A 21193-nucleotide genomic window follows, 5' to 3' on the forward strand; every position below is an offset into this window, starting at 1 on the left:
CTTTGCTTAAACTAAGCTAAGATATTAAAAATAATAATTTTAATTATGGAAAAACACAAGAAGCACTGTGTTTCCTCCTGTTGTTCATCGATTTGCTTGAGCAGACCCAGTAACATTGTTAGACTTGTTACTGTGTTTAGCATATCGAATACGTCATGGGTAGCTTGCCAGACTTTGCCATGCGGCGAGATACTCTCGGTAGCTTGCCCGGCTCTCCAAGAGGGGTAGAGGAATTGAACTCAGGTCGACCAGGTCAGCCGTGTGCAAAGCAAACACCCTACCCGCTGTGCTATCGCTCCAGCCCATGGAAAAACACAAGAAGCATAGAGAAATAATAACATTTTCTTTCTTTCTTTTTTTTTTTTATGTGGGAGTACTGCTATTTATTCAGCCACTGATTAGCTGATTGGTTTGGGCATGACCTCCACCTTACATTTTTTTTCATATTTTATTTATTTATTTATTTATTTATTTTTCTTCTTATATTTATTTATTGAATCACTGTGGGAAAAGTTACTAAGCTTTCAGGTTTAAGTCTTGGTCATACAATGATCAAAAAATATTAACATTTTCAAAAAATATTTTTTAGCCATGTCTCATTTTAATTTAAAAAAAATTGTGTTGGTTAAGACCAACCAATAGATAAGAGAAAGAAGAAAAGGGCTAGAGGGTTCAAAGTACATGAGTACATGCTCTCCGTGTTGGAACCCCAGGTTTGAGCCCAAGCCCCACATGGTCCCTTAGCACAAAGAAGGACGTGGCCCTCCCTCTACACCCACAAAAGAAGAGGGGAGGAAGGTTAGACATGAAGGCTGAATCTTTTAAATAAACATCGTATGTGTCCATTCCAGCTCAGTGTTTCTATTTCTCAGTATCCATGATTTGGGAAAATAATGGTTATGCAATTTCCACACATTGTGTTGCAATCATAGCTTGTTGGCCACAAGAAAAAAGAAAAGGAAAAAAAAAATACCTGAAGCTGGAGATTTTGATAAGCTTCCTCCCCACCCCGCCCCCATTTTACTATTTTTTTATATTGTGCTTTAATCTGATATGTGTGGAGACTGCAGTGTCTCGTTTTAAGTGTATCTGTGATAGCAACATTAGTTGATCTAGTTGTAAAAAATTAACCAAAAGAAACTATTGAACTATGAGAGTTCTACAGTTAACAGATTGTTGGTTGTCTTTATCTCAAAAAAAAAAAATCAATGCCATCTGTTTACAAAAGATGAGAATTGTTGGGGAAAAAATGATTTTCCATAGAGCATAACGCTACAACCATCCAAAGAGGTTGTCTCTAGCCTTCAGACTTGTTAACAGGGAGAGGACAGCATATGTCTGCGCTAGTGGCTGATGAAAACAAAGATAATTTCCTCTGGCTCCTATTTTAGTTTTGCTCTTTGAACTTCCAACAATTTATTTATTATTGTTATAATTATTTGGAATTGAGCACAGATTGTTTCAGATATAATCCTGGTTCTCTCTCTCTCTCTCTCTCGTTTTTTTTTAGTCATCTTAAATTTTTTGAGACTGGTTTCTGAGGCACCTGTCCTCCACCACCTGTCACTATTTGGGGGCTGCAGCTCACTGAACTTCCCTCACTTCTGAGCCCAGCTGGAGACTGGATGGTGAAGGACAGCGGCAGCAAGAGCCATGGTGCAGATATTGGAGGTAGGTGGCAATACAGCATTGCAAAAGAAACCTCCCAAACTACAATCAGTGATAAATTTTCATATACTCTGTATTGGAGAAATAGAATTTACCTCTTAGATGTAGCCAATCTTCTCTGAAGGATTTACCCCTTCACATAGGAAACCCTGGACACTTCATCTCTTCATTCCGTCATTTCTGTCATTCATTATTGGTTGTTGGTCATAAGATGACATCATGTAATGTTTCTTTACATCAGTAAGTAAATTGGCAACATTACATGTTGAGTGACTTTTCCATCTTTCCTTCTCTAGTAAGTATCTAGAGAATCTAAATTGGATCCCTAATATTACATCTCTTTTTGCAGACTGTGGATTTGGCTTTGTAAATTTGGAGTGTTCTTTAAGACTCTTTTTGTCTGTGTATCTTGCTAATGCTTGAATCCAATCATTTTTCAAAATAAATTAGTATATCCTCCAAATATCCAAGTTACATTTACAAATATTTGCTTACAGTATTTGTAAAAATAAAATAAAATATAACACATCTAAATCTTTACCTAGACATGCAGGTAACATACAGATATAGATATATTTTACCCATATATATGCATATGTGTTTTTACCAGTATATTCATATAAGAAAACTTACTTTATAAATGTATTGTCACTTGAAATGTCATAAAATGCTAGCCTGATCCAACAGTACAAAATGTCCATTTGGTACTTTCAAAAACCAGTGAAAGTTATAAAGAAAGTGTAAATGAGCCATAAATAGGAAAATTGATAAATATAAGATAAAATATGATGTTGACAGTTTTGTTCTCTCCCAAATGTGACAGGTAATTATAATCATTTTTATTTTTGGTCTTACAATAACTTGATGTGATTAAAGATCAAATTTGAACATATACATTGTCAATAACACAGGACATCTTGCTAACTAACATAGTGACCTGTAAATATGCAAATAATAATTAGTAGTTAAAATGTATTATTTGTAGTGAGACTAACAAAATCAATAGATGGATACGAAATCAACAGATGGATACATACCACCAAATACAGTACTTCCAGGACTAGAGGAAGGGCAGCCTCTCTCTCATACATGAGTTTAATCCCTGGTACCTCAAGATTACCAAAAGCACAACCAAGATGACCCAGTCAGTCCCCAGCACTACTGGACCCGGCAGCACCATCCTACCCACCCTAGCCCAGACCCCAAGCAACGCTGGGAATGCCTCCCCATTAAACAAATCATTTTAATGTAGTGCTTATGGAGTCTATTATCTATAATATCCATGTTCTATTTCCATTTACTGATGTCCTATTTGACAAGATATTTCTGCTTCACCTTTGTGGTTTATTTCCTTCATTCATAAAACAAATATTAGCTGATTATATTAGTTTAATGTTGGATGCAAAGATATTTAAGTGGAATTCTAAATTTGCCCTCAGAAAGTCTTATATTCAGAAATAATCACAGGAGAGGCAGGGAAGGAAAGAAGATACACTAGGGAAGAGGGAGAGAGAACTAGAAAGACAGAGACAGAAACAGAAAGAGAATACGGAGTTCTCTTAGGTTGGGAAACAAGATACACAATTGTGATTCTAACTCTGCTCTAATAACTCATGCTACGATTCTAGACCTTATCCAGTGGAGGTTTAAAAGTTATAATTTGACATTAAAATAATTACACGCTCTAAAATGCTTTTTTTATCTGAATAAACTCTTGTTTGGTGTTTGGCCACACCCAATGATGTATGCAGGGATCACACCTGGCAGAGCTTGGGAGACCAAATGTGGTGCCCAGGTTCATGCATGGCAAGTGCCTTACCTTCTGTGCTATTGCTCTGAACCCTAAACAGAACTTTTTTTCTTTAAAGCAGTTCATTAATGTAAAACTGTAAACAAACTAAAAAAAAATTCAATCACTTGTAATCACTTGTTATCCCATTGTTCACTGATTTTCTTGAGCAGGCACCAGTAATATCTCCATTTGACCCTGTTGCATACTAAAAAAAAAAAAAATTCAATAGTTTAACAAAATGTGGCACACATGAATGGCAACCATTTCAAATGATGTGAAAGTATTTTTGACAAAGGATTATCATGGTATTGTTAATGAATAAAAATTACAAAGTTACAAAATAGTATGTTCAACATGATGTCATTTTTAAAAATCTATAAATTCTCAGAAGAGTTCGTAAGTTTATGTACTAACAGTTCTTCTTAGATGGTAAGATTGTAGGTGATTTTTGTCTGTTAAAGTATGCTTTTATTTTTTTCTTTTTACTAATACATTTACAGTTTGTATTATTTAAATAGTTTAAACAAGTCTTAAAACATCTCCTTTGAAGTCAAAAATAAGAATAAAAGTTAGCAACCTGAGGTGGAAGGGTGTGTTAGCCTGAAATCACTGCCATGGCTTGCAAGGGTGCTTTGGTGTTGAATTGTCACTATAGCTGAGCTATGGTTGGTTTTAGTGTTTGTCCTTTTTCAGATTAAGGGCTACATTCTTATAAAATCTCCACAGGGCGCCAGAGCAATAGTACAGTGGGTAGGGCATCTGCCTTGCACGTGGCCAACCAGGGTTCAATCCCTGGCATCCCATATGGTCCCTGAACAGTACCAGGAGTAATTTCTGAGTGCAGAGCTACATTCCCCTAAACAGCACGGGGTGTGACCAAAAAAATCACACCTTTCTTCAAAAAAAAAAAAACCACCTTCACAGGAACCAAATACTGGCTAATTATATACAAAGCATAATCAAATCTTCTTATCCACATGTAACAGACCTTAATACTGCTCCTCTATAAGAGCATGGTGATAGAACAGAAGGCAGTGAAAACTTCAGTAAGTAGGCCTGAAGGATAAAGATAACGTTTTTTTGTTCAACTGATGCAGTTTTCAAACTTTAGTTCGCATAATTGTTGGGCTCTACTCCAAGAGCCTAAACAAAAATTTTGAAAGCTTTTTATTCATCCCCAGAAGAATGTCACAGTTTAGGGCCCCAAGAGATACTTCAGTGTTCAAAAGTCAGTGCCTAGACCACATGTTCCCTTCACTTTCTACATGTGCTCTACACAAAACCCAGCACTGCTGGGCCCAAGCAATACTGTATTACTGGCCTCAAGGATGGATCTCTTGGGCCTAGTTGACCAAATGTTGCCAGAAGTGGTCCCTGAGCCCACTGAACACAACTTGATAGATCACCAAAAAAGAAGGAAAAGAAACCCATGGTTTTTACAACATAACTTTAGTCTTGCAGTTAGTACTTCCTTTCTTTCAATTTACCCCTTTTCTGTAAAAATTCCAGTTGTGTGGCTGTAGAGATAGAACTGCAGGTAAGGTGTCTGCCTCATAAACAGCTGACCTGGCTTTAACCCTGGTACTTATGTGGCCCCTTGAGCCCACTGGAGTGATCTTGGAGTGATCTTGGAGTGCAGAGCCAGGACTATGTCCTGAGCACAGATGGGTATGGACCTCGCACCATCCACTAAAAAAAGAAGCACCATGCTCTTGCAGAGAGGAAAAGTGAAAGGCCAAATGAAATGGCCTCTTGATCACATAAGACTTGGACTTATAAAATGCTGGAGTGGTGTAGATAGGAAGCTTGCCTTTTATGTGGTCAACCTCGTTGCAATCTCTGGTACCCAGTATAGTCCTTGGAGCTTGCCAGGAGTGATCCCTGAACATGGAGTCAGGAATAAACTCTGAGCACTGCTGGGTGTGACCTAAAACAAACAAGAATTAGGTTGGGACCAGAGAGATAGTACAGCGGGTAAAACATGGGCCTTGCATGCAGCCAGTAAGTTCGATCAGGCATCACATATGGTCCTCTGAACCCACCAGGAATGATCCCTAAACTCAGAGCCCGAAACACCTCCAGGTGTGTCCCCAAAACAAAAACAAAACAAAACAAAAAGACTTGGATTTGTGAGGACTTTCCCCTTCTACTTGCTAATTCCTACTACTTTTCTTAACTATAGATAAAGGCATTTCAGGCAAATTTCTACACATTCATGTGGGTTGTGAAGTTCATTCTGGTACACTTTGGTGGTTGAATAAGCTAAAATCATTTATAGTTAATTTCTGGATAAGATTTGGTACAACACCAGAGAGATTACAGTGGTTAGGGCGCTTGCCTTGCATGCAGTGGTCTATCATTGGGGCCAAAACCAGACAAAAATTAGTTGAATACCTTTACAAAGTGAATCTTACTCTGTTTTAAGACAATGATGCCATGTTCTATGTTGGAAAAGTCAGAAAACCTCTTCCCCCACCCCCTAGACTACATGCAGAAATCAATAGTAAGGAACTTTGAAGTCAAGTGTATTGAAGACCACAAAGAAAGACAAAAGATGTTCTCTGCCAAGCCTCTGACTGGATATGGATGTGTATAAGCAGGTATTTTATCTTAATTTTCTGATTCATGATCTGAGAAGTTTGTCTTTTAATTTGTTATTGCATAATGCTGTATTTTTAGTATGATGACAGTTTCACAGTAATTTAAGAATCTGGGCTGAAACGTTCCTTTAGTATATTGATATACTCTTTAAGCAGTCATATTTCATAAGGATAGAGAAAAGATAGTTTGGATTAATTCTACATGCAAAAAATGTATGCCTATATGTGTTCTCAGTTAACATGCATGTGGAGAGATTCAGGGTATGTGTATGTGGGGGTGGGGGGTGCTCCACACTTAGCAGTGCACAGGCATTACTCCTGGCTTTACACTCAGGAATCACTTTTAGCAGAGCTCAGGATACCAAATGCTGTGCTGGGGACAGATTGTGTGTCTGTCATGTGCAAAGTAAGTGCCCTGCCTGCTGTACTATCACTCTGGCTCCTTAAGTTGTCATTGTTTACCATCACACATGGGCTGAGAGAACACTTGAAAGGTAAGCAATGAAAGTTTAAAAACTAATGTTATCTAATTACTATATTATTTCTTTCCTGGTTTTCCCTTTATTTTCTCATATTTATGACATTATTTTCTATGTTTGAAATATTATTTTAGGAAACTCATGTTTATAAGTTATATGAACAATTTATCTGTACACAAGGAACATAGGAATCGGAATTCTATTTCACCAGTTCCAGAAATCTTAGTGCATTGAAGCCTTTCATCCCTTTCATCATCAGTATATTTGGATTTTAAAAAACGGTCTTCATTTTGAGAGTATTTGCAGTCACGCTACACGTTTTAGTCATAGACAAATCTTTTTTGCTTTGTTTGGGTTTTGGAGGAGTTTGGGTTTTTGTTTTGTTTTGTTTTTTGAAAGTGTACTGAGGTTTTTCTCTAAAAATAAAATGGCTTTTCAAGTGTACTGGTTATTTTTTAGCCACATATGACAAATAATCACAGCTGCTCATAAAAATCAAAAAGGAACTGCATGTTATTCTCTTCTGAAATGGCAAATATCTTTCCTTTCAGCATTTTAAAACAAAAACAAACTTTACTACTTTGAAGAGAACGCAGGAAGCCATATGGTCCCACCCAAAGTTCCCACATTCAAAATGTCCTCCTGGGGAAGAAGGTTCAAGATGTTTTTAAGAACAGACTTTCATGTTTCTGCCTGTTAACAATGGCACTTCCTGTTTTGACCTCTAACCATACTCAGCCATCAATAAATTAAGAGAATGAACTTCTCCTTTTTGCACAGTAGAAATTGGTTTTACTCTTGCTCACCATGTGTTAGATTTCCAAGTGAAGATTTATCACAGCACATTTTTCCCGAGGTCCTATACATTGATCTTAACCGTCTCCTAACAAGCACTGGAATTTTCAGTAATCTTTGGCTACTTTGTCATATGTCTGGTGTTTGAAGTCAACAGGATGCATAATATTTATTATCTCAGATATAAATTAAACTCGTTTGTCAACTCTAATGGCCCTTAATGATTTGGTACTCAGTGATTGCTTCCTTTAAGCCAACTTCCTTCAAGAAGAGAGAGAATGGGAATAAATAGGGAGGAAGGAAAGAGGAAGGAAGAAAGAAAAGAGGAAAATTTATAGAGTCAGAGCAAGAAGGTTACTAGTTCAAAAGGAAAAACCATTTCCAAGATCTGAATATCTTCCCCATTCTGAAAAAAAGTCATTATTATTGTCATTTTGGGTTGGGGACCAAACCAGTGGTGCTCCAGTGTGCCTGGGGGCGGAGGTGGTAGGAGAAAGTTGCTCAAGAGTCACTCCTGGCAATGCAGAGAATCATGTGTTTTGGGGACCACACCAAGGTCTCCCAAATACAAGGGCATATACTCCAGTACCTTGAGCTATCTCCCCAGTGTCACCAAAGTTTTTCAATCAAATCTAGTTCCAAATAGTAAAGAAAGAGTTATAGTTTAGAAGGAGATACAGATGAATGGAATTCAGATCAAAAGTTTAAGCATGGCATCAAAATAAGTGACAAAACCAAAAAGGAAAAAAGTAGCAAAAACAATTTTGAAGGCAGTGTGTGTGTTTTCGAGAGGTCCTGGCGGTGCTCTGTCTCTCCCGCCGCCTGCCCCGCGTTCGGTAGTCTCATGTCACTTCCCCCACCCCAGGGAGGTCAATGGTGATGGGCATGCGAGGGAAAGAACGAGGGCCAGGCTGGTCAGTATCAATTGTAGTTTATTCCAATCTTCACTCTCACCTCTGACTCTGCCCTCTGGAGCCCAAGCTCCCGAGCCCAAGCCCGAGCCCATGCCTCAGCTTGAGCCTCAGTCTCTGCTCTTTCGAGCCCAAGCCCAAGCCCAAGCTTGAGCCTGAGTCTGAGCCTCAGCCTGAGCCTTCCCCCTTTCGAGTTTACAGTCTTAGTTTATATAGCAATCACGTAGGGTGATGACACAAAGGTGGGTTGAACATTAACAAATAAACAAAGAGAGGTAAGACTGCTCCTCGAGGAGATTAACTCAAGGATAAAATCTCATCTAAAGAGATTTATTCCAGATTACTAGGAGATCTGCACAAGGGTAGGATCCCAACAAGGGTGTATTCTTTCCTCAGCTAGTAATCTACTTAAATAGTTGTAGTAAGTTTACTTCTAATATTTCTAGCAATGTCATTCTGTATGAGCACAGTAAGAGATAAATTTACAGTTTGGTTCTTCCTGAAGACATATCACTATATATTCGCTATATATATTACAGTCCTCAGGCCAGGTTAGTCTTCCTAGCCCCAGCAGGGTCCTAGTCTAGTCATTATTTACTTTTGGATCATGACAACATTTGTCCATGATTGTCCCCTCAACTTATATTTGAGTATCGTGGCGCTTTGGCCTGGCCCATTTTGATGCCAGGGTAGCTCACAGGTTGCCCTGGGTACATTCAGTCCCTCGTCGGGACCCTGCTTTTGGGGTGTTAGGAACTAAGGTCAACTGAGTCAAAAAAGCAGATGCCCAGGAGTAAATATTATTCAGAGTCAATCAACTCCCAAGTTACAAAGCATAATATTAACTGTCTTCCTGTGTCCATACAGAAAGGACATTGCTTTAAGGTAAACTATGCAAAAGACATAACTTACAATACAAGTTCAGTGTCCTTAGAAGGATCTGATCTTACAAGATAATAGAATCTGATTAGGGAGAAAAGGTGATTAACTGGCTGGGGAGGAGAGCACAGAGAAGAGTTTACAGATAAACAGAGGAATGGGAGTGACTGGGAGCGTTGTGGTGGGTTGTTCATCTCACTGTGATGGGTGTAACCCGATAAACCTAAGCTCCCTGTAGCAATGTTATTCTACAGCAGTGTTCTGAAAGATTGAAAGAAATAGTACTGCACAGTGAAAGAGGACACAATTTAAAGTGACAAAATCTCAGCAACTATGTTTCAGTCATGGATCATGGATCATGGATCATAGTCCTCCTGATCTTTCATCAATTTGCTCGAGCGGGCCCAGTAACGTCTCCATCATGAGACTTGTTGTTACTGTGTTTGGCATATCAAATACGTCACGGGTAGCTTGCCAGGCTCTGCCGTGTGGGTGAGATACTCTCAGTAGCTTGCCGTGCTCTCCGAGAAGGGCGGAGGAATCGAACTCGGGTTGGCCATGTTGGCCGCTTGTAAGGCAAACGCCCTACCGCTGTGCTATCGCTCCAGCCCAGCAACTATGTAATATTCTGTATTATTAGATAACTTACTAAGAATGTGAATATATTTTTTTAACTGTAGCAGTTCTCTGTATGTAGCACTGTCCTCCCATTATTCCTTGATTTGCTCAAGGGGGCACTAGTAATGCCTCCATTGTGAGACTTGTTGTTACTGTTTTTGGCATACGCCACAGGGAGCTTACCAGGCTCTGCCATGTGGGCGTGATACTCTTGGTAGCTTGTCAGGCTCTCCTAGAGGGACAGAGGAATCGAACCTGGTTCAGTCATGTGCAAGGCAAACGCCCTACCCACCGTGCTATCACTCCAGCCGTTATTTTCTTAACTATATCTTATAATTAGCTATCTTGTCATTTTTCCTTCCATTTTTGAGGTAATAAGTGCTGTGATAAAACAAGTTATGGTTTTCTTTCCTCAGATTCTATAAAAATCTTCTTTAAATATGAGTGTATATTCTGCCAACTATCTAGACTATTTAAATTACATGTGCAGATATATTTAAATGTTTTAGAAAGAGTTTAATGATGTTTTCTTTCACATATTTCAGAAAGTCAGAGATAAATCTAGCAAAAATTAACTCAGGCTTTTATTATTATCATTTATGATTTATGAATGACTTTTTAAAAAATAAAAATTTACGTTTCCCTGCAAATTCCAGACTACTATCCATACCAAATGCTACTGAAACAGTGAAACATTTGCTGAAGCAGGAGATGAGCAAAACATCCTCAAAGGATGCTATTGGTAAAGCTAATAGCAAATTTGTTAAAACAGCTAACCCCGTTTGGAAATCTGTGCAACTTGATGAGCAGTTGTACAAAATATATTAATGGGAGATCTGAGATACCAAAAGATAATTACAAAAGTCAGATGTTTGAAAAATACATTCTATACAAAAAAAGTTTTAGACACAAAAGAATTTTTGGCACAATAAAGGTAAAGGTAAAGGCCCTCCCGTTGATCGTCGATTTGCTCGAGCGGGCCCAGTAACATCTCCATTGGAGACTTTGTTGTTACTGTGTCTGGCATATCGAATACTCTCGGTAGCTTGCTGGGCTCTCCGAGAGGGGCGGAGGAATCGAACTCGGCACAATAAGGTGACCAAAATTTTTGGTTGATATTTCTATAAAGTAAAGTAAAGGCCCTCCCGTTGATCATCGATTTGCTTGAGCGGGCCCAGTAACGTCTCCATTGGAGACTTTGTTGTTACTGTGTCTGGCATATCGAATACTCTCGGTAGCTTGCCGGGCTCTCCGAGAGGGGCGGAGGAATTGAACTTGAGGCGGCCATGTTGGCCGCTTGTAAGGCGAACGCCCTACCACTGTGCTATCACTCCAGCCCTTATATTTCTATAAATGCATTAATCTGAAATGAAACTGACAAGTCTCATAAACTGTTTTGACTTTTTCTGTAAAACAATAAACTACCTATAAAATAATTTTGCTATAAAATGATCTCTATTATATAGGTTTGATCCCTAGCACCATATATAGTCCCCCAAATACCCAAATACCACCAGGAGAGATCCCTGAGCATGTAGCCAGGAGTAAGCCCTGAGTAAAACCAGGTAGGTGTGAGCCCTCTGAACCTCACCCCCCAAAAAATCTCTAAAATATGCTTTTTTAAGTTTTTAACTTAATGTAGGGGCCTGAGAGATAGAAAGTGGATACGTCACTTACCTTGACCAGGCCAATCAGGATTAAATGCCTGGTACCACTGATGGTCCTCCAAGCCTCACCAGGAGAGTCAGGAGTAAGCCTTGCGTACTATAGGATATGAATCCAAAATGAAAACAAAAAGTAGAAAATAACCATGATGATCCATCAAATTCAAGAAAATAGTAAACATCTATGATATTTTTTATCTCTAACAATGGATAACTTGGGCAGGTCCAGTTTTAGATGCTAAAATGTAAGAACAGGAACTAGGGACTCTATTTCAAAAAGAGTATTTTGTATTTCCCATTGATATCTCTTATAAACTACATCAATTTGCCCACAGTAAATTGTTATTTTCTCCTTTTTAAATAGAATTGATACCCAAACCTATTTAATAGGGTGGTTTTATAGGCTTAAAGGAGAGTTAACTGGGAGCTGGAGTAATAGCACAGCGGGTAGGGCATTTGCCTTGCACTCGGTTGACCCAGGTTCGATTTCCAGCATCCCATATGGTCTGCTGAGCACCACCAGGGGTAATTCCTGAGTGCAGAGCCAGGAGTAACCCCTGTGCATTGCTGGGTGTGACCCAAAAAGCAAAATAAATAAAATAAAATAAGGTAATTTATGCTTAGTGAAATATCTGAAACATGGGAAACATGTAATAAAATCACTAGTGACAATAATATTGTTATGGATGATAGAGATAATGTTGATGACTCTTCTGAAAGGATTCTGAACTTCCTCCTGAAGTCTGTTACTCACTGAGACTGCACAGTAGAGTGCAGTAGACCTCCTCTACTGCTACTGGTGTTCTTGAGATCTCAGGATTTACACAGATGTAAAATAGTAAACAACCTTTCTGTCTCTGGTGCCATACTCTTAGTTAACCAGGTTTTAGCTAGTAAGTTACCTAGTTACTTCTTTAAGCAGTTGCTTGAAGAAATAAAAGGTCATCAATAAATTTGTGGAAGCTACATCTGAAGAAAGAGACCTCCCACACACGCCAACAATGTTTCCTCTGACATTTATTTAATTTACAGTGGGGAGCACATGAAAGAGTCCTGAGTCTTGCTATATACAAAGTTGTCATTTTTGAGGTCAGTCTTACCTCAGATATGAAATTATCATCCTACTGACTCTGGTAAAACTAAAAAGTGGGGCTGGAGAGATAGTTCAAGGTTAAGACACTTGTCTTGCACATGGCTAATCCTGGTTTGATAACCAGAACCACTTGTGGTCCCCAGCACTGCCAGGAATGGTCCCTGAGCACAAAGCCAAGAGTAAGTCCTAAGCACTGTTGAGTATGGCCCAAATCTCCTCCCCTACTCCAAAAAATAAATTAATTAAATGAAATAAATTAGATCATGGAGTTTAGAAGTTCAGGAACATAAGATTTGTGCTAACAAAAATAAAAAGAAAGCACAGGCTATACGAGAATCATTAAAGCTATCAGGGGATTTGGGGATTTTATGGGGAGCTATTGTGATGCTAATTAGTAATTGCAAACCCCTCCCAAAAGATTATCACAGGAACACTTTAGATTGAGGTAGATTCAGAGAATCTTGAACTCTCACCCCTTTCTCTCTTGGCCAAGATTGAAAAAAATATATTTAACGAAGAGAAAAATTGCATTATTTTTCTTTGGACCTCGAAGAGCTGTTGCCAGGGTAAGTCTTCTTATGTTCAGCTCCCTCTCTTCTTCTGCCTAGGATATGTTAATACCAAATTCATGAAAGATGGTTTGGTGCTTCTCTGACATGACTCTGTTTTCTTACTGCTTTATTATTAGAACTTAATTTCTGGGTAAATGATACTCAACAAAGAAAAAGAAAGCTTATGAAGTAGTGCTGGAATGTTTTGCTAAAGACACAAACTTGATAGAAAATCACTATCCAAAGAGAAATTTTGAATTCTTTGATGTAAAGATTCAAGTACTTTGTCTTTTTCCCACATCCAATTCTTATTCTCATGTTTAGCAGGAAACAGATCTAGGAACTACTTAGTGAAGAGTATGTGTTCTGACATATAGAAAAAGTTATTAATGTTTGTTGTATTTAACAGGGATTTATTCAGTTGAAGCTTTAGGAGTTAGATCTGTTTTTTTTTCCTCCTGCTTTATGGGTCACACCTGGCAATGCACAGGGGCTACTCCTGGCTCTGCACTCAGGGGTTACTCCTGGCGGTGCTCAGGGGACCTTATGGGATGCTGGGAATAGAACTCGGATTGGCCGTGTGCAAGGCAAACACCCTACCTGCTGTGCTATCTCTCCAGCCCATATCTGTGTTTTTAAAAAGCAGTCTAACAAAAAGAAAAAACAAAAACAAAGGTGACTATTTCTTTGCTCTCTCTCTCAGCAATGTTCAGTGTATTAAGGTCTTTAATGAATCAATACTGTGATCCACATCATTCCAACTGTAAGAAAGCAAGTAAGATAGCTATAGATGATCTCATCTTCTCAAGATTTCTTGCAATTTTGAAAATCTGGAATCTAGTATATTGCAGAACACAGGGCATTTGAAATAATTACCAAGTAACAATTGATGAACAACGGTAGGCCAGGACAGGACAGTGCTACCAAGTAACAATATAATATACTGTGTGGACATATAAATGAATGTGTGTATGGGATGGTGTGGGGTATATACCCTACTTTGTAGGAAAGGAAAAGAACTCAGGTTCTGTGACTGACTTAAGAATTAAGTGTACAAGATACTAACTGCAGAAAAACTTAACAGCAATTTCATTTGTGTTTACATGTGGGCTGGAGCGATAGCACAGCAGGTAGGGCATTTGCCTTGCATGCAGCCAACCTAGCCGACCTAGGTTCTATTACTCCACCCCTCTCAGAGAGCCTGGCAATCTACAGAGAGTATCTCACCCACAGGGCAAAGTCTGGCAAGCTACCTATGATGTATTGGATATGCCAAACACAGTAACAAGTCTCACAATGGAGATGTTACTGGGCCACTAGAGCAAATCTATGAACAACAGGAGGACAGTGCTACAGTGCTACAGTGTTTACATGTATATAGGAATTGTTCAATAGAAAATGAAAGCCTAAAGTCTATTAGCCCAGAGATTTATATAATTTTTTATGCAAAGAACAATAAATTGTGGTACTGTAACAAGACAAAGGGTCTTGGGTTATAGAGAATAAATAGTAGCACAGTAACAAGGAAGTGTATAAGGCTTGGGAGGGTAAGCTAATAAAAGATGAAGTTTATTTTAGTAAATATCTGCATGTCCATTTTGGCGGTGACTTCCAGTCACTGGTAATATGAATGTTCTCTTCCACATACAGGAAAAGCACTTTTCTCATTGGAAATCTTATGACCTGCTTTTTGGAAAAATGTTATTAGACTGGAGAGATAGTAAGGGATTAAGGTGTTTGCTTTGCACATGGCTCACCCTGGTTTAATCCCTGCATATGGTCCCCCAGCACTGCCAAAAGTGATCCCTGAGCACAGAGCCAGGAGTAAATCCTGAGCACATATGGGAAAGATCCCCCAAAGAAACAAAAAGAGAAAAAAGAGGAAAGAAGGAAGGAAGGAAGGAAGGAAGGAAGGAAGGAAGGAAGGAAGGAAGGAAGGAAGGAAGGAAGGGGAGGGGAAGGGGAAGGGGAAGGGGAAGGGAAGGGAAGGGAAGGGAAGGGAAGGGAAGGGAAGGGAAGGGAAGGGAAGGGAAGGGAAGGGAAGGGAAGGGAAGGAAAGGAAAGGGAAGGGAAGGGAAGGGAAGAAAAGGGAAGGGAAGAAAAGGGAAGGGAAGGGAAGGAGGGAGGGAGAAGGAAAGAGAGGAAGGAAGGAAGGAAGGAAGGAAGGAAGGAAGGAAGGAAGGAAGGAAGGAAGGAGGAAGGAGAAGGAAGAAAGGAAGGAGGAAGGAAGAGAAGGAAGGAAAAAAGAAAGGAAAGAAAGAAAGAAAGAAAGAAAGAAAGAAAGAAAGAAAGAAAGAAAGAAAGAAAGAAAGGAGGAAGGGAAGAAAGAAAGTAGGAGGTCAAAAACTCTCCTGCAATTGTAGTTTCTCAAGCACCTATAACAATATTAGTCCATTGGTAAAAACAACTTGTTTGGGAATGAAGTGTTCTGAATTCTTTTATCTTATTTATTTTTCAAATCAGAATAAAAGAAAACAACTAAAACAAAATGTTTTTTATTCCAACTCTAAGATCAATAATTTTGATTCCATACACTTTGCATAGCACTGTAATTTGAACAGTAAGCACACAACAGAAGTTTTTCAGTTAAGCCTGATAAATAGTCTGAGGCTTGTGAGTCATTTAGTCAGAAAATAGTAGGATCTGCATAAATTTGAGTCTAAGCATAAAATTGCATCAGTAAATTGTTCAAAAAAAAAAAGTCAAATTGTGCTGAAGAAAATGTGCTGTGAGTATGATCATATCTCTTTGAATTGATCATTAATCCCAAAATACTAGATCACAGAAGATAAAATCAGAAAAATCAAGGACCAAACTGAACACTCAAATTTTCCCAGTCAAAATTTGTCACTGAGGTGTGATTTGAATTGCAATATTGTTATAAAATTATAAAATGTAACATCCAATAAATGTAAAGGAAGTTGGAAGCTCAATGAAAATAAACCGCATTTTTAGAATTTAAAGTATGTACATTAAAACATTTGAAAGCATATACTGGTTTTATAATTATGACTTATAAGAATCAAAGAAACTGCACAAATTGTATAATACAAAGGCTACGATAAGGTCATTAAATAATAGTTACTTGTGTTTCCTGGGGCACTAATATTGAACTTTGAAGATGTGTGACAATTTTCCAAACCCTGTCTTCTATATTCTCTGCTAGATTGCTTTGTGTTCTTAATTTTTTTTTAATATGTTACACCTTCAGATTAGCTGTTCCAAGGGTACAATTTTAAAGATTAAAAGAAAATTACTTACAGGCCCAGGCAGAACAGTAGGTATTTCTGGCCAGTGCCAACTGTGAAGCTTACGGGATGGGTGTCCACTCCCTAGAGAGGTGCTCCAGGCCCAGGCCTCTGGAAAGCTTGAAGTGTGAATTAACTCTGCGACTTCTCTTCCAACTCGAACATTCTCAGAGACCCGGGGAAGGAGGGATATCCCAGGTTTAGATTTCTAAAAACCTTTCTCCTAGAAAGAATGTGACTTAGAAAGTTAAAACCTCAAGGAGAAATTGTGTTCAGGAAATGGAAGTCGGAAGTAGATATAATTATAGAAGTTTGGTTATTTTACTCATCATTTACTGAAACAAAACAGTGGCATGGGTACATGAAATAGACCTATTATCTGTGATGTATTGATAATAATGGGTATTTGCAGAGTAAATCTATCTTACTCTACTATGTGCTCACAACTATTCAGCATCTCAGTTCAGCTGTTTTAAGTAAGATTGTTTTTATTCCAGTCTAAGTGGATCCTGAGAAAATTTTATTTTATTTGGTTAATAATTTTTTTCCACATGTGCCTCTTGACCCCAATCCCCAAACTATTTTTACTGTTTTTATGTGACTATATATATATATATATATATATATACATATATATATATATATTTTAGGAGACATTGCCAGCTGTGCTCAAGAATAACCCCTCAGGGGGCGTCTATATTTGGTACCAGGGGTTCAAATTGGGTTGGTGGCGATTAAAGCAGGTACCTTAAGCCCTGTACTATATCTTCAACCCCTATCTGACAAAGATTATAATAATCAAAAAGAAATTTAAATTTTGCTTGAATTTGGCTTGCTTGTTCTATACAGCTAGGGTTGATATTTCTCAGTCCACTCCAAATCCTATAATGATGATGTTGCTGGAGAGAATACTGCAAGTAGGTGCAGCTGAACCTGGGTTTGATCCCCGGCTTCCCATATGGTACCCCGAGCCCTGCCAGTAGTAATCCCTAACCTCAGAGCCAGGAGTAAGCCCTGAGTACAGCCAGGTGTGGCCCCAAAACAAAACAAAACAAAAACCTGTGAAAATGTTTTTCAAACTTTTTCTGTAGCTAATCTCACACAGAAGATTGGGCTCTTAAATTATGTTACTTTTCTCAATACCTCTTTTTTTTTTTTTAAGTTTTCAGGACAAAACTCCAATATACCTCAGAGGCCTGGATTTCTTCTGTTTCTTAAATGTCCATTCTTTTTCCCCAATGTGCCATTGTCTTCAACTCAGTTTTCTACTCCCTGACTCCATTCCCCTCTTTTTTTTCATTGTTATAAACAGAACTGCTTTCCATTTTCAAAGGTCCACACTGCAATGTTCATAGTTTAGGAAATAGTATCCAGAAATAAAACTGTGTGTAATAGAATTTCTTGTAAGGGTACCTCAGGAGAAGCATTACCCACAATAAGTAATGGCCCATTGTTTGCTGGGAGACTCACGAGGTTGTGGCCTCAAGGACTCCAAAGCAGGTGTGTGACACAGTCTCGGTGCTGGCTGGCTGTGAGGCCTGAAGGTCAACAACAGACGGAAATGTTCAGGCCACTTGTCAGCACGTCCCTAATTATAATCATAAGATTTCAGTGGACCAAGATGTTTTTTCACTGTTTGAATCCTGATATTTCAAACATTTCTATAGAGTCCTAAAGTGAAATTTGGACATATCTCCCCAGTCTTAGAGTACTGTTAGTTCTAGACTCTAAACACTTTCCCAAAGAAACGACATAAGCATTCCATCCTTATTTTTCTGAACATCTTAGCTACCAGATAAGTCTGTCAGTGCTAACTGAAGAGCTGGGGCATGAGGGGTAGAAAAAAAGGGCATTGTTTTGATTTTTTTTTTTTTGTTTTGAGGGACAGAAGAAGTTTGGGCCCCATCTGGTAGTGCTCAAGCCTTACTCCTGACTCTCTGCTTAGGCATCTCTTTTTTTTTTTCTTTTTGGGTCACATCTGGCTATGCACAGGGGCTCCTCCTGGCTCTGCACTCAGGAATTACTCCTGGCAGTGCTCGGGGGACCATATGGAATGTTGGAAATCGAACCTAGGTCGGCCGCGTGCAAGGCAAATGCCCTACCCACTGTGCCATCGCTCCAGCCCCTGCTTAGGGATCTCTTGGCAATGCTCCTGAGATCATATATGGTGCTGACTTAGCTGCATCCCACTATCTCTCTGGCCTGAAAATGAAGGGAGAACTAACTAATTCAGAAAGAGGCAATTGTAGAAGAAGGGAAATAAAATTCTCTCTACCTTTTTTGAGTTTGGGCTGAGACATGCCCTATAATCAGACAGATTAACAGGAGAAAAGAAACGTAACTCATTACCTATGGAGGTCTGAAGGTATGGGATTTGGAGTAAGGGATGTGGCTCAAGAGATGAGCATATGGGTTTGATCCCCAGTGCACATGGACCCTGAGCAATGATGAATATGCCCTGGTGAGCTACAAGCACTGGGAGTGACCTCAGGTACTGCAGCATCACAGGATGTGGCCCCCAGAACAAATACAGAAAAATTATGCGAGACTCAGGCACCTTTTATACAATTCTACAAGTAAGTGATAAACTTGTGAAAAATTGACAAGGCAGAGAAATTTGGTCTCAAGTGGTAAATTAGTCAAAACAATACAAAGCAAACCCCAGCAAGGTTTGTTTGTACAGCCTTGTCAGCTGTCTCAGTGATAAGAATGGATAACAAGGATATCTCTACCTCAAGGTCTGAGGAGGGCACCTTTCACACAGAGATTTATTTCCTGCTTTCAAGGGCACTAAAGAGATTCAGAGTCCATGCACTGGCTTATCAACATGCCAAGGAGACATATTTTGGGCTTCCCTTCCCTGAATCCCACAACAGTATTCAGAGGCTGGAAAGTCACTAGCCCCCTGCGGGACTGGCCAGGGTTCATCTTTGACCTGCCCCTGGCTCTCCTGTCCTTGCTTCTCCTGCCAGCTAAGCACAAGCAGAAAAACCAAACTGTTTGAAACTCTTTCCAAGGTAACATTCAAAAAATGAGTCACTGCATTTCCAAAGTTGTGAAGGTGAACCTTCCAATATTGTAAAACATGACTCATTTATAACCACTGCTCATCGTGTCTTAAAAATAAAAAAATAAAGAAAAGGAGAAAGAAAAACTACCACAAATCAAAACCCAAATCAAAAACACCCTCCGAAACAAATGTGGACCCGAGTTCTTGGGCAAGTTTTCTTTCCTTGGTTGTAGTCATTGAAGGTGGCCTCTTTCTCCAACCAACGTCTCTTGAAAGAAACAAGTTGAAGTAAAGGAATTAGCAACTGATCTTCCTGCTTCTAGAACCCAAAGTACAGGATGGGGCTGTATAACAAATGCAGTGACAGAAAAGAGAAGAAATGCCTGTTGCTGATTTTTAAAAGCTAATTTGAGGTTGTCATGGTAACTCATCAGGGGATAAGATTATTGTCAGTTTCAGGGCATGATTTTAACTTATATCTATAAAAGAGGATATCAAGTGTCTACATTAAAAGAATGAGAGAAGAATCTTTTGGAAGTGGATCTAAAGTGAATTAAGTTACAAGTTTGCACTAGAGAGAGTCAGTGAAAACAAAAACTTCTAAATTTTGCTAGATCTTGAGTGGGAAAGAAAAAGACACTCAGACGAGCTTATAGGACAAAAGAATCTTGAAACTAAAATTCAAGACATTTGGAAATTTAATATGCACATTCACTAAAATGTTTTTTTTTTTCCCCAAGCCCCCCCCCCCCCCAACTTCCCTCTGTTTAATATTGGTTTTGCAATGACTAAGAATCATTCACACTCTTGGTTGTGGTGTCTGTATAGCTTTTGGTTGTGGTGCTTTACCAGAAATCACACTCTGGAGTTGTGCTCACACACCTGACTGCAGTGCTCCAGAATCCACTTGCAGCACTGAAAATTCAGGGCAGAAGAGCCAACAAGATCATCATTGACAACATACAGGGGCACCTCACTGCCCCATACTTGCAAGGTAAGTGCTTTGTTACCAAACTAGACTCCAGGCCCAACGTGCACATTTCGTAAAACAATTGAAGCTAGAAGAGATAATGAGCTGAGCTATTAGCTTCTCCGTTATCAACTTGATATTGCTTAAGGAAGACATAATTTTTGTGTATCTTATCCTGCTTAGTTCCTACAGTCTTTTATCTGAAGTCATTGTTTCTATGCATTAATAAATGTTACTGCTTCCCCTTTTTAAACAAAAAATCATAAACAGTATCTCATTTGTAATAGAATTTCCGGGCAATTATTCCTGGTAGAAGACTTTGTCTTGGTTTGGACCACACCCAGCTTGCTCAGGACTCACTCCTGGCTCTGTACTCAAGGATCACTCCTGGTGGAGCTCAGGGTTCCACATGGGAAGCCAGGTATCAAACTCAGGTCCAGCTGCATGCAAGGCATGTGCTCTATCTACTAAACTTTATCGCTGACCTTATTCCTGGCAGGAGCTTTATAGTTCTGTGAAAGCTCAGGGTCGTGGAAAGGAAGAAACAGAGTTCAAGTGGAGAATTAGGCTGAAAATGGTGCTCCTGAGTGGATCTCACAAGCCTCTAGAGGGGCTAATGAGATCAAGCCTTCCTGTGTTTTAGGGTGGGTTTATATTGTATTGTAAGGAGGCCTGGGGGTGGGGCAGGGTGCATGTGTGCGTGTGTGTCTGTGTGTCTGTGTATGCGTGTGTAAGTGTGTGTGTGTGTGTGGGTGTGTGTGTGTGGGTGTAGGTGTTGGTGTGAGTGTGGGTGTATGTGGGGGGTGGAGTTGATTATCTAGCACCAAGGTCAGATAGATGATCTTTTGTTGTGGGTTCTCCAAGGATTCTGGAGATGAGAAATCCACTGGGCAGCAGCAGAACTGCATATGCAGA

The 21193-nt window shown here is 39.2% G+C and overlaps 1 protein-coding gene across 2 annotated transcripts in view; it reads left to right on the plus strand.

The window, feature by feature from the left end:
- The first annotated feature begins 1543 nt into the window (after positions 1-1543).
- SLC39A10 (solute carrier family 39 member 10) overlaps positions 1544-21193 on the plus strand; it is a 162094-nt gene continuing 142444 nt past the window's right edge. The window contains exon 1 of one of the 2 annotated variants that reach the window (XM_056111948.1): positions 1544-1671. In XM_056111948.1, the coding sequence (XP_055967923.1) occupies positions 1626-1671 (46 nt within the window). In that variant the 5' untranslated portion in view covers positions 1544-1625. Of the gene's footprint in view, positions 1672-5936; positions 6061-21193 lie in introns of those variants that run through there. The other variant, XM_056111952.1, reaches the window with a different exon arrangement.

This window comes from Sorex fumeus, unplaced genomic scaffold (genome assembly GCF_029834395.1).
Source record: "Sorex fumeus unplaced genomic scaffold, SorFum_2.1 ptg000014l, whole genome shotgun sequence".
Lineage (NCBI taxonomy): Eukaryota > Metazoa > Chordata > Mammalia > Eulipotyphla > Soricidae > Sorex > Sorex fumeus.